The sequence below is a fragment of the Lissotriton helveticus genome, chromosome 7, assembly GCF_964261635.1.
Source record: "Lissotriton helveticus chromosome 7, aLisHel1.1, whole genome shotgun sequence".
Taxonomy (NCBI): Eukaryota; Metazoa; Chordata; class Amphibia; order Caudata; family Salamandridae; genus Lissotriton; species Lissotriton helveticus.
In genome coordinates, this window is record NC_136068.1 from 1,018,599,375 (window position 1) to 1,018,612,413 (window position 13,039).

A 13,039-nucleotide genomic window follows, 5' to 3' on the forward strand; every position below is an offset into this window, starting at 1 on the left:
GGCCATTTGACTGGGGGTGAGTGCTTGCCATGTTCAACACTCCGCCCATCATCCCCTTTGGTTTTGCTTTGTTCGCCCTAAGTTGGCATGGTATGCCCAGACGTGGGTCCCTTGCTCACTTTGCCACTGTATTCAAGCTAGCCTGGCTGATGTAGGCTGATCAGCCAGAAACCGGTAGCAGGATGATTGTTTCCGGTCTAGGGAAGACATGGCTGGGCAGTTCGGGCTGGACTGTTCCCATGAGGCAATGTTCAACACTCTGTCCATCATCCCTTTGGTTTTGCTTTAGGACTAATATTAGCAAAGCCAGTGGGGTCTCCAAGGTAATCAACACACAGTATGCACTTCTATCTCTGACAAAACACAGAATATACAAGACTGTATATTTGATATCTTTATTGTTTCACAAGAAGAGCATGTGAAGGGCAAACCAGGACTTTTCCTTGGCACCACCACATTAATGTAGTAACTAGTCAAACCCAAAGTGCACACACACACACACACACACACACACACACACACACAGACATACACGCACAGACATACACACACAGACATACACACCAGTCACAACCAAGATAACACGCTCATAAGTTAATTGACAATGCTGATGTGGAGAATGCAGACCTTTTCACCATGACTTGTATGTATAGGAACCATAGGCAGATGAGGGGAACATTAATTTTCTGAAAAACAGTGAAAAACTGCCCAAGTAAAGATTGTACAATGCATTAGAACTCCCAAAGGCTATTTTCTAATGCTTTAATGCAACAACACTGGATGAAAACTGGAAGCTGTTCTCTTTCGCCAACAACAAGCTCATCACAAACCTAATCTCTTAGCATATTCCCTACAGGTTTCTAAAAGTTTGTTTTCAGCACAGTCCTGAAATGTAATCCTCTATCAACCACAAAGCTCACTTTTCGGCTCTAAATACACTGTGCAGATTTTACCTCAACTTCAACCAGGTAGTTAACATGAGCAAAATGTGAGCTTTAATAATGGCCAAGCTATGAGCATTTTCATGAATATTGAGGCTGGAAAGAAAGATTCAACTGCCAGGTCTGTTCAGTTTGATCAGATTTAATGTTATGATGAACAGAACATTCTGTGTACAGGTGAAACAACATTTTAACAATTCATATTTTGTATTATTTTCATTTAAAAAAAAAAGAAAATCAGATGAAAGAAGGGAACTGGATGATTAACAGCTGCAGAGCCTCAGTATTCCTCTGCTCTGGCCTCCGAGCTCCAACTCTGGAATCATGATTGGTAATTGAAGGTCAGCATTATGGGCAGAAAAGACACTTTTTGGATACCCCTCTCCATTTCATGCATTCTTCATTAGATTTTGTGAATACAATCTTTAATGCCCAAGCTTTTTTCTAATATTTATATATATATATATTTCTGTATGCACATATATATATATATATATATATATATATATATGGAGAGACCAAGTTCATTGAGAGAAGGCCACGTCCACCACAGCTGTATTTACACAGAAAGTCGGCAACATTTGTATAAAATCTAAAATCCTGCGGCTCTGAGGGACGAGGATAGGTCTCTACAAACACATTTTAAAATAAAATATTAATTTTTTTACCATTGCATTTTTGAAAACATCAAAAAGTGAAGTGATAGAATTTTTCTTCAAGTTTTACAGGGCTCAGGAGGGAAGAAAGGAAGTGAATTAACATGTTTCAGCCCTTTAGAGAAACACCCTACATTCATCCAAAAACCAAGAAGGAACATCCCCTCTTAAAATTACAAATTGTGCTTCCCACTCTGATTTTACATTGCTCCTCATATGCCTTCCTTTGAATTCTCAAATATAATATTGACTAAAAGAACATTCCACTCCCGCACAACATGTGAACTCTGTAGAGGGTAAGTTAACGCCGGCTGACAAGAGTGGCCTGAATGCGCTGATGCCGCCAAGAACTCTTCAAAATCAGTCTGGAATCACTCGATCAGCCCACTCATCCCTGAATGTAGAATGTGGAAAAAGACCAGGGCCAGAAACTATGTTCAATATGACGTGAACAGAAACACTTCTGCTCAGAGAAAAGCACAAACCTGTAGTTACATTGTGTGGATCACAAGGGAAAAAAATATAGATTCTTATTAAAAAAACAAAAAACAGGTTAATGCAGGTGCATTAAGAGCTGGCGCTGCGGTTTCAGAAACAGGAATGAATGTGCCTGTCATGGACTGGAAAAAAGTCTTTAAAAAGAACTAAAGCCCACCCAGACTCCTGACTAAATAAACCAAGAGTCCAATCACGTGAGGGCATGTGTGCGGCCAAGCCAGGTACCTAGAGCTGGGCAAAGCAGGGAAAATACCCAGCATCAGCACACCATACAGTTTCAAAATAGTCTTTTTGGTTCTTAGTACAAAAGTCTTTAAATTGATTATGGGGAAGTGAGACAGAAAAAGAGTAGGGGGGGATGAGTATTTCCACTACTCTTCCCGTCAGAATCTCCCACTTAAGCCTTCTGTGCAGCTAAATCTCCTACAGTCTTTGTCAAATGAGGCTCCCAGTCTATTTGAAGTTGGCAAAGTTTGCGAAGGCATCCTGTTTGGGCTGTATGGTACCAGGGCTTAGGGCCACGCTGTGAATGCCCATCCCAGCACTTGGCATCCCCATAGACACATTCACTCCCATCATTCCTGGATTAATCATTGGAGCGGCTCCCACAGAGGGCATGCCCATTGTTCCCGTCACCATGTTGGGCATGCCCATTCCCATTGTTCCCATGGGCATGGTTGAAGCCATAAGGGGGCTGGTTGCTATGGGTCTTCCAGGAATCATGGCAGGTGAGGCAGTCAAGTTAAGTCCTGCAAAGTTTTGCGTCATTAAACCCACTGGCTGTTGAACATCTGTTGAGCAAAGAAGAAAAACTTAGTGTCTCGAAAAACAAGAAGCTTCCATATATCAGACTAAAAAAGGTTTGTACATTTCACCAATGGTTTGTGCATTATAGATACTTTAATTGGTGCTACTTGTGCAATTACCACTTCTATAGCATTAAGTGAACCCATTTCTTTATTTACAGTAATTTTCTTTTGAATTAGTTGCATTTTAAAAACAAATCATAGCAGTGCCAGCAGTCTGTAATGCAGTACACAGTCATTAGGTTATTGCTCCACCAGGAATAATTTTCAGCAAACAGTTAGGAGGCACTGTATCTGCAGGGAATAATAAGTTAGCATCATGGCACACATCAAGTGTCACAGCACAATCAGTGGGAAATTACCACACGTCATAGAGGTTCAAATCACACAAGAGAAGTCCATGCCATGACAGCAGGTCCACTCACCCTATAACTTGGCAAATATCTCTGGGCCATCTCGCCAGATATAAACAGCCTTCTCAGCAACCAGACCTTTTCAAATTGTCTCTCCAAGCCCCAAAATGGGGAAGTAGTTGGCTGCCTCAGGGCCTCACTGTGTTGCACCTGTCCACCACCAGAGACATATGCCTCCAATGATTTTAGAGATTTTTGATGAGGAGCGCTCACGCAAAATGTTTGAGATTATTTTGGCAGTCAAGGACAATGGAACTGCGAGTGTTGCCGACAGATACCCAATTGTATTGTCCCAAAACGCGTAGAGCAGGAGGCATAGCCATATAATATGAGTAAAAGTGACTCCCCTGCCACATCACCAAATATACTCATCACAGCCCCCCCCCCCACCCAAAAGGATTTACGCCAGGTTTACGTGCAATGTAAGTGATTTCGTGTCTTAAGGTGTAGCAGACTAAACTCTGATCGGATAGCCTCTTCCCTGTCGTATTGGAACATATTCTTTCTTCATTTATGGTCCAGCGGTCCCAGGTCAGTTTTCCATCTATTTCTAATCCTACTTGGGAAGCTGAGCATGCTATTAATTAACTTTCTATAGATCAGAGAAATGGCCTTGGTGGGTAGCAGTTCCAGGAGCATCCTTTGCTTCAAGGGGATAGACTCAGGGTGTACTGCATTTGAGCTGTCTATTACCTTTGGGTATGTTCAGCTGCAGGTATCTGAATCTTTGGGAGTCAGCAATGGAAAAAATCTATATTCACCCACAAATAACCCTTATTTGTGATATTTCCATTAGCTCCCATTTTTGGAAGGCATTCAAATGTCACAGGTCTTTAAGTAATTACATTTCCCACAACAGTGTCCTCAATGGTAAGACTTCTGGCTGCCCATCTTACTTTTATTAGTCTTTCACAATTTAATTATGATATTCATTCCCCATGTACTCCTCTAGGCTTCTCTAGGTGGCATGTTTGTCAAGTGCTATGGAAGGTTCTGGTACTGGAGAGGATGCCTATTCATTCTGCACCAAGAGGTGCAAATCCCAGGTATATTTTCTCAATCTAGGGGTGATATCCTCATTACAATCACCCCTCTACGTTGTCAATGATTATCTGGAGAGCCACTACCACAAAACAATGTACAGAGGACTGAATATATTAAACCTGGCATGTTTGTAGGAAATAAGAACCAGGGGACGGGTAACACTTTAACTAAGGATTCACAGTGCCATAGACAAAGGGGTAGATTTACGCAGTGTGCCACATCTTTGAAACGGGACAGGGCTTGTAAAAGGTTAGGATTCAAAACTGCATCTTTAACTCTGGATATAGAAATTCCGCGATATTGAAAGACCTTCCGGGATACCTGGAAATGGCAATCAAAATAGAATAGAAGTGTCTAGCCCATGAAGGAAAGGAAAATGCTACTTACCAGTATGCTGTAAAAAATGGTGAGTTACCCAATCTACCCTTGTGGACTCGGGATAGTGATCAATTATCAAAAGTTTGCCAACAAGGGAATTTGTTTTATTAGAATCCACCACAGATAGTAGACTAGTGATTTTATCACATCTGTTAGTCTATCCACCCGAGTTGCTATCTGATCGTTATTATTTTTGTCTCTCTATTTGAAACAAAAGATCAAAACGGAATAAATTGCTACACGGGGAAAATTGTTTTATGCAAAAAGATTTTTAGTTATATTTTTTCATATTTTCATGGGTACAGTTCAATATTAAAAACTGATTTAACAAAAAACTTTCAAATGAACCGGAATTAAATCAATCACTCCATTGATCCATCTGAAAAGAGGTCCAATCTGTTACAAATTAAGGTCAACGGTTCCAGGATACTAACAGAAGGAATAACGTTGTCTGAATTTAATCAAAATATATAAGATCTGGACAGTTCAGTCGACGTTTCGGTCTTATGTTTGTTGACTCCTTAAGACCATCTTCAGGACAATCAATATTTATAAAAGAATGAGACCCCTATGAAAGATACAATGATTACATTGTTATCCATTAAGACATTATATACATTTCAATGTATTCATTAATAATAGTAATCACCCGTGTGCAAAAACCAAAACTTAGACATTCTCATAATTTCTTAATTGCTTATTTGCGCAAAAAATGATACCAGATGTCAGTCATATGTATCAAAATTGATCCAAACATAATATAGCTGATTAATATAATTATTATGCCACAGCCACTGTTCTATACACCAAATCATTAATGGCTTTATGTTCTAAAAGACCACCGTGCAAGATACATGCATTCTAATTAAATACCCTATTGATGTTGGTTGCTTCAAAAAGGTTTGTTAGTAGTACCTGGTAGGTTCAAATTGTTATTTTTTAGAAGAAATTTGTGAGGCTTATTCACAGTGACCTCTATCTTCACTCGGTTCTTTTAAAACTCGGTTCTTTTAAAAAACCTGGAAAGGTAAGAATATAGCTTTTAACTCAGAGTTAACCACTTGCTTTGGTTTCACGATTTTATATCTGCATGGATATGCTATCTCTGCTTTTATAGCCCAGTTGTTAAAAAAATTACCTGCGTAGCCTGCTTTCGTCTTTTGAAGGCCCGTTTTTTTTTTTAAACTCTTTATTCGTGACTGCAAACAGATATTACATTGTATACACATATAACATCCTTTTCATACAGTCTTTTCTCTTTTTCTCCCTTTAAACTGTAGGCATCTGACACATTGTCTCTCTTAGTTGTATCCGTATAGGTCGCCTATGACAGCATGGACAACGCTAATGTAACAGTAAAAGTTCTTCGCCAATGAGTTCATACTGATGATGTCCAATCTCAAATCAGCATTTATACAACTTCGAATCCAAATGTTACATCATAGCCAGTCCCCGTCTTTCCCAACATCCCTCCCAGTTTCGTACGTCTCCTGGCGTCCAAGCATATCCTGCACTGCAACCCTGGGCCCACAAATCTTGAAAAAATAAATAAAAAAAACAGACACATCCAAATAATTGTGGACATCATCCTCTGGCAAACCTGTACACGCCCTGGACAAGGCCCTATTTGTGGTCACACCCTCTCCCATTCAACAGTTTCTGTTATGAGGTCCCCGCCTGGGAGGGCGTCAAATCCATGTCAGGGCTCGACAAATCATAAAAAATGCTCTAGACCTGCAGGTCTAGTAAACTACAAAATCTCCGCGACCTAACTTAAATGAACTTGACCTCAAACTCTGAAAACTGAGCAAATGTGACAAATGAACAAGATTTAAAAGCATTTTTATTGTTCATTTACTTTGTGAGCAATAAAGATGCCTTTAAATCTTCCTATCTTGTCACATTTCCTCTGCTTTCAGAGGCAGAGGTCAAGTGTCAAGTTTGTATTCCTACTCGCCAGAAAGGGCGAGTAGGACCTAAAAATAGCTCGTCCTTAATCAATCTCACTCGCAAATGCGAGCGGTCGAGTGAATTTGTGGAGCCCTGCATGTCCTCCAGCTCTAGCAGCATCCCTTCCCAATCTTGTGCAATTGGGTGTTTCCGTAGCCCCCTCTCCTCTTCCCTACGAAGAATCACGCCCTCAGCCCTACCCCACTTGAATAATTCGGATCGCCAGGTCTCTACAGTCGGGGGTCTTGCAGATTTCCACCTCATGGCCAGTGCCCTGACTGCCAACAACAATGCCAAGTCTAGGAGCTTCAGTGGAGCCTTACACCCTTTAGGTCTTTTTTTAAGTCCGAGCAGGCAAGGCAGCGCTCCCGCTGGTATTTGCAGGCCCGTGGCAGTATGGAGTATGCGTCGGATCTGTCCCCAGTAATCGCTTAGGCGTGGGCAGGACCACATCATGTGGAGAAGGCCGGCCTCGTCCGCCTGGCATCGGGGGCAACAATGGGAAGAGGCAGGAAACATCCTGTGCAGTCTCTGGGGGGTAAGGTATGCCCTATGTAGCACCATGGCTTGTATACATTTAAACTTCACATTCCTGGACACTCTTCCAGGGTGTTCCAGAGCAGCCTTCCAGTCCCCATCCGTCACAGCCTCCCCAGTGTCCAACGTCCAGGTGTTCCTGAGTGGAGTAAGAGGTGTAGCAGCGTGTTCCCTAATGCCAGTGTATAACCACCGTACTAGGTGTCCCCCTGACCCCATAGAGTGAAGGAGGTGCACTAGTTTGTGTTGCTCGGGCTTACTACGCTGCGGGGCCCAAGTAGTACGTAAGTAGTGTGTCACCGTGGCGTGTAGAATGTATAGTCGTGGTGTGGCTCCTGTGGCTTGTACAAAAGAAGTGTGATCTAGTAGTGAGCCATCCCCGAACAGGTCACCTACTCTATCAACCCCCGCATCCGTCCAGGGCTGTAATCTACGGTGCGTCAGTCGTCCCTGCGGAGTTAGGATTCCCAACAGGGGAATATTATCGGCATAAGGCGGGGTCGCTGACGTGTACGCCAGGGCTTTCCGCCAGCATATCAGGGCGGTATGCAAAAGAGGGTGGCAATCCCGGGGTGTCTTGGCCTTGGGGAGTAGGAGGGAGTGCAATTCTCCGCGCACCATCCGGTCGCTGGTGAAATCAATTTTGTGCAAATTTCTACCCACCACCCATCGTGACCGCCATTGCAATTGACTCGCGTAATAATAACCGCGAAAGTCTGGCACGCCAAGGCCTCCCCGTCTAGTTCCCAGTTGAAGTTTTTTGAGGCTTACTCTCCGCCACCCTGAGCCCCAGATGACGGTGATCAAGAGTGTATTTAATGTATTAAATATATGTGGCGGGAGGAGAACCGGTAGGTTCACGAAATAGTAAAGCATGCGGGGGAGCATGACCATTTTGGAGACTGCTATCCTACCCATGACAGACAGTGGCAGAGACATCCAGAATGGCACACTACTACGAAGGCCAGTAAGGGCCCGTCGAATATTGCCGTCAATCTGGTCTTCCGGTCGCCTATAGACATTTATGCCCGAATACTTGAACGTAGTCTGTGCTATCGGGATTTGGGAGGCGCCAAATTGTATATGGGCAGGCCGTTGTCCGTCTTGGAAGTAAGACCCTACCGATTTCGTCGGGTTGATCGCCAGACCCGACACAGTTGCGAACCGGTCAAAAATGGTCACTAGGGCCGAGTGGTCCTCCTCTAGGTCACGGAAATACAATAGGATGTCATCGGCGTAAATTGATATCATATTGTGTGTTCCTCTGACGGAGATGCCCATCTCCGCCTTCCTGGTCCGAAGGGCAATCGCCAGGGGCTCAAGGGACAGGACAAACAACAGGGGCGACAGCGGTTTTGAAGGCCCGGTTATCAAGGTTTAATTGTCAAATGCCTGTGAAAACAATAATTAATATTCTTGTAGTATCCAGTATTGTTTTCCACAGCATAAAATGCAGTTCTTATTTGATGTTCTACATGGTTGTATCCTATTCGTATTTTCAACAACCAGGAAAATTAATTTAAATCTGCCTTTACTGTGTATTTTAAACACCATCTTATTGTTAACGGTTGCAATGTTTCTGTCATATTGACCTCTTTATGGTAGTCGTATTCTCATCTTAGTAAGAAAATAAGAAAATAGGACTACGTTTAATTCTGTACCCAAAGTAACTATCCAGTCTATTTCGGATCAAGACGTAAGTTACAACACAAAGAGACCGCTTATCGGGAACATAGTAACTTTCTATTGTTAACTGCCTCTTCTAGCTGATTTTATGGCTGCTGGATAAGGTCGAGTAAAACTTGTCTAATCTATTATTTGTTGTCTAAAACTTACTTGCTATAGCGCCATTAACAGCTTTGTCTGTTTACTCGGAAGTAACGTAGTCTCGCGAGCTCCACAAGTCTCATCGCGACTTACTCGTATATATGTCCGCTTTGCGAGTGATCTTCTTAAGTAGATTTTGTGTGATTTTGGCGGCCATCTTTGAATGTCTAGAGGTCTATTCCTTAATGTCAATGCCTGTGCTTAACCATAGTATTGACATTTTTTAGTGAAAGATGATTACGACCCCTTGTTTAACCTTGTTTGAAAGACTTCTTTTGATTTTTTGTTAATTTGCATAGCATAATTCTTAAACGGAATTCGTCATTAATTACAACTTTTTTTACATATTTTGTCATGCAATTTTATTACTCTTATACGATCTTATGTTCACCATTTTCTGGATCGGAATTGATCTTACCTAACTGTCGCCTTGTTTTGGCGCTCACATTAGTAACTCGGTCTTTTCTTTAAAAAAATAAAAAAACAAGAACGGGGGAACAGTAATGACATACAGTTTAGCGTATATGAATTGTGAAGAGGAGAAACGTTTCTTTCCAGCTCTTACTGCTGCTGTGTACCGTAATTAATTATATGTCATACTTTAACAATTTGTCATGGTCAAAACAAATAAATCTTTATCAGTTTCGGGAACTTAACAATGAGACATCATTTCAAATTTATACAATGAACAAAAAGGAATATTGATTATTATCACCTTTTCTTCAATGAACTTGGGGGAACCGTAAGGCCACCTTGATCTTTACTTTTCTAAACCTCAGTTACTGTCACAGATAGAAGTGCTCACAGTCTGTTAATACTTATGTACTTGGTTAGATGAATCAATGCCCTATTGGTGTTTAGTCATAACTGGCAGATCTGTTATCACCTACTGGGCTCGATTACTGCTGGAACGATTAGACTATTATTATTATTATTAGCTTTATTGTGCAGTTAATAAAAACCATTATAAAATATAGATACAACAATGTGTTAAAAAAGCAGAAAAACACCGCTGTGTGGAGATTAAAAGTTATTAAAATAAAGATATCTTTCAAGTTTAAAAGTAAACATGTTGTTGATTCAAGTCTTTGCCAGTGATCTTCGCTTTTTCTCAAAATTGGCAATAAATTTAACTGCTCTGGAAATAAATTGTGGATCTACTGAGCATAAGATTTGTACAATCGCAGACCGGCAGGTGCGGATTCCATATTCCTTAAACTTGGCTTTTAACCAACTCCGACATTCCTGAATCAGAGCTGGGCAAATACAAATCAGGTGGATGAAGTCTTGTCTTCCTGCGCCACATAGGTCACATTCCTCACGTTCTTGGGGCTTCCACTTTGGTAGATCAGCACTTGTTGGGAAGCTACCGAATCTTGAATTGATGTATTTATGTTTGATGAATGGCGAGAATGCAAGGTCATGGTAGGCTGCCAGTACAGGTTTTTTATAAGATTGAATTGTCATTCAGGCGTGGCTCCGTTGACAAAAAGTTAACTTATCGTTGAACAACGAATGCCTGTTGGCGGCCTTCTTTACCAACTGTTTGAAAGATTGTACTGGAAGCTTGGTTTCCCAGAGTGCAGCCAACTCAGTCGATTCTAAAGACAGTTTAAGGGACTTGGCATAGTGGGAGTTGGGACTCTTGTGTATTGTTTCCCACATAGCACGATAGACCGCTATTTCCTGGTTCATCCAGACATCGTACCAAAATTTTATAGTCTCATACATTCTCATCAGCACCTGGGATTGCAAACCAAGTTCGAGTCTTACTTGTGCAGGTGATGCATTGCTTGGTAGCGCAAATACACGTTTGTAGATTTTCATTTGTACTTTGTCCAGAAGTTGTGCACTCTTGCCATGATGTAATACACTCCCATAAGCTATTGTTGGGAGTAACTTAGCTTTCATTACTGTTAGCAGGGGGGAGACCAGAGGGCCTTTAAGTTTTGTCGCTAGGCTGCTAAAAGTATGCAATAGGACGGTGCCCTTCTTTTCCATGCTATTAAAATGCGTAGAGAAATTAAGGCGCTTGTCCAATTGTATCCCGAGATACATGTAACTTTCCACCACTTCCAATTTAACATGGTCTATTGTAAAAGTTGGCGATGCTTTGTGGCGTCGAGTTATAACCATGGTTTTTGTTTTCGTGCTATTTATTTCTAGCAAGTTCTGTTTAGTATATCGGGTCAATTCCTGTAGTAGACGTTGCAAGCCTATTCTCGTCTGGCTTAGTAGAACCACATCGTCGGCATAGGATAGATGTGTTACACGAAGATTACCTAGCCGCGGTGGATGTGCATTAGTCTGGTCAAGGCTTACTGTCAAGTCGGCCATAAATAAATTAAAGAGATGGGGGGCCAACACACAGCCTTGCTTTAGTCCATCAGAGGTGCTGATCTTCCGGGTTAAGCGCTGTCCATTGTCGATCTTTACCTGCATCCAGGTGTTAGTGTACAGGTCGATGATCGGCGTTAAGATTGAGTCTGGCAGGCCCTGCTGTTTCAGTTTGGCCCATAGTAGTTTCCTACTGACACGGTCCAAGGCCGCCTTAAAGTCAATAAAACAAGTGTAAAGTTCCTGATGGTTTTGTAAACTTTTTTCAGCATTCAAGCACAGTGCCATTGCATTTGCCATTGTGCCCGTTCCGCGTCGAAATCCTGTCTGATTTAACAGGATTTTGTTGTTTGTGTCCGACCAATGTGCTAGATCAGCTAGCACCAGGGATGCGTAGTATATTGCTTCTGCATCTATCAGAGCTATTAAGCGATAGTTAGTTGGAATCTTGCGGTCTCCACCTTTATAGATGGGATTAATAATAGCACCCCTCCAGCTTTCCGGGACTCGGCCCGAGTTGCTTAATGACCGAAACAGAAGATTTAATTTACAGGCCCAGAACTTGGGGTCCTCTTTATAGATTGCCTGCGGAATGCCATTCGGCCCTGGCGCACTATCTTGCTTGCTTTTCTTAATAATCTGTAGTATTCGACAGTCGTCATCTGTCCAGATTGATTGACCCATGCCTTCCTGTTGGATGATCGTGTTGTTGGTGCTAAAGTCAGCCATATTTTCCTGGTCTGTTATACTAGTTGTTTCACGTGCAGTTATTGCGGTTGAGGTCTGGTGTGCCGATGATTTAATCGAAAAGGTGTCGATAACATGTTGGGCCCAATCATTTTCAGTGATGCATGTCATACTTATAGGTTGTGCTATTCTGTTCATTGAGTTGACTTGCATCCAAAAAGCCCTGGAATCTGCTTTTTTTATGTTATACAACAATTTAGTCCAGAAGTCGTTGGCTCAGTTCCTTTTTTCCAACCAAATCATTTTCTTGTATAATCTCCTTGTTGTCCGAACTTCTTGTCAGATACTTGGGGTTATCCTTTGACCTTGAGCTCGTCTTGTAAGCTTCTTCAGGTGTTTTTTCATGGAGAGTATAGTTTTTGTGAATCTGAAATCGGTCTTAGGAGAGGTCTTCCTCTTAATGTTGATACTGGTCCTCGGTAGTTTTTCCAGAAAGTCAGACCAAGTTTCTGAGCACAGGTCCCTATCTTCAGTTGACGTTTTAAATAGCTTCTTAGCGTCCTGCGCTATTTGGGGTAGTGTGATACTAGTCCACCTTAACCGCTTCAGGTTAATTGTTGAAGTTAAGCCTGGTATTGCTGGTGCCTTTACGTACCTGGAAGTAGTCAGTTTCATCTCAATGTGTTGCATTGAGTGATCACTGTCTAATGAGCAAATTATTTGAAATTTTTTGATTATACTCAACAGGGGTAGTGTTACTAAAGTGTAATCCAGGATAGAGCTTGCATTGGGGCCTATATAGGTGGTAGCGGGGGGTTTATCATGGTTGGCTCTTCCATTTATTACACGCAGTCCAAGACGTTCCAAGTCCCACATCAACTGCCTACCCACTTGGTCTGTCTTTTTAACCGATGGAATCTCTTGATGTTCAACCTCCCACCGTTCGTTTGCTACAGAGATGTTGT

General features: G+C 41.9%; 1 protein-coding gene across 1 annotated transcript in view; it reads right to left on the reverse strand.

Annotated features, from left to right (window-relative positions):
• Positions 1 to 1,067: 1,067 nt before the first annotated feature.
• Positions 1,068 to 13,039, reverse strand: part of CLINT1 (clathrin interactor 1) — a 630,396-nt gene continuing 618,424 nt past the window's right edge. Inside the window, exon 12 of the mRNA XM_078653723.1 lies at positions 1,068 to 2,886. Coding sequence (XP_078509849.1) covers positions 2,549 to 2,886 — 338 coding nt within the window. The 3' untranslated portion in view covers positions 1,068 to 2,548. The remainder of the gene's footprint in view (positions 2,887 to 13,039) is intronic.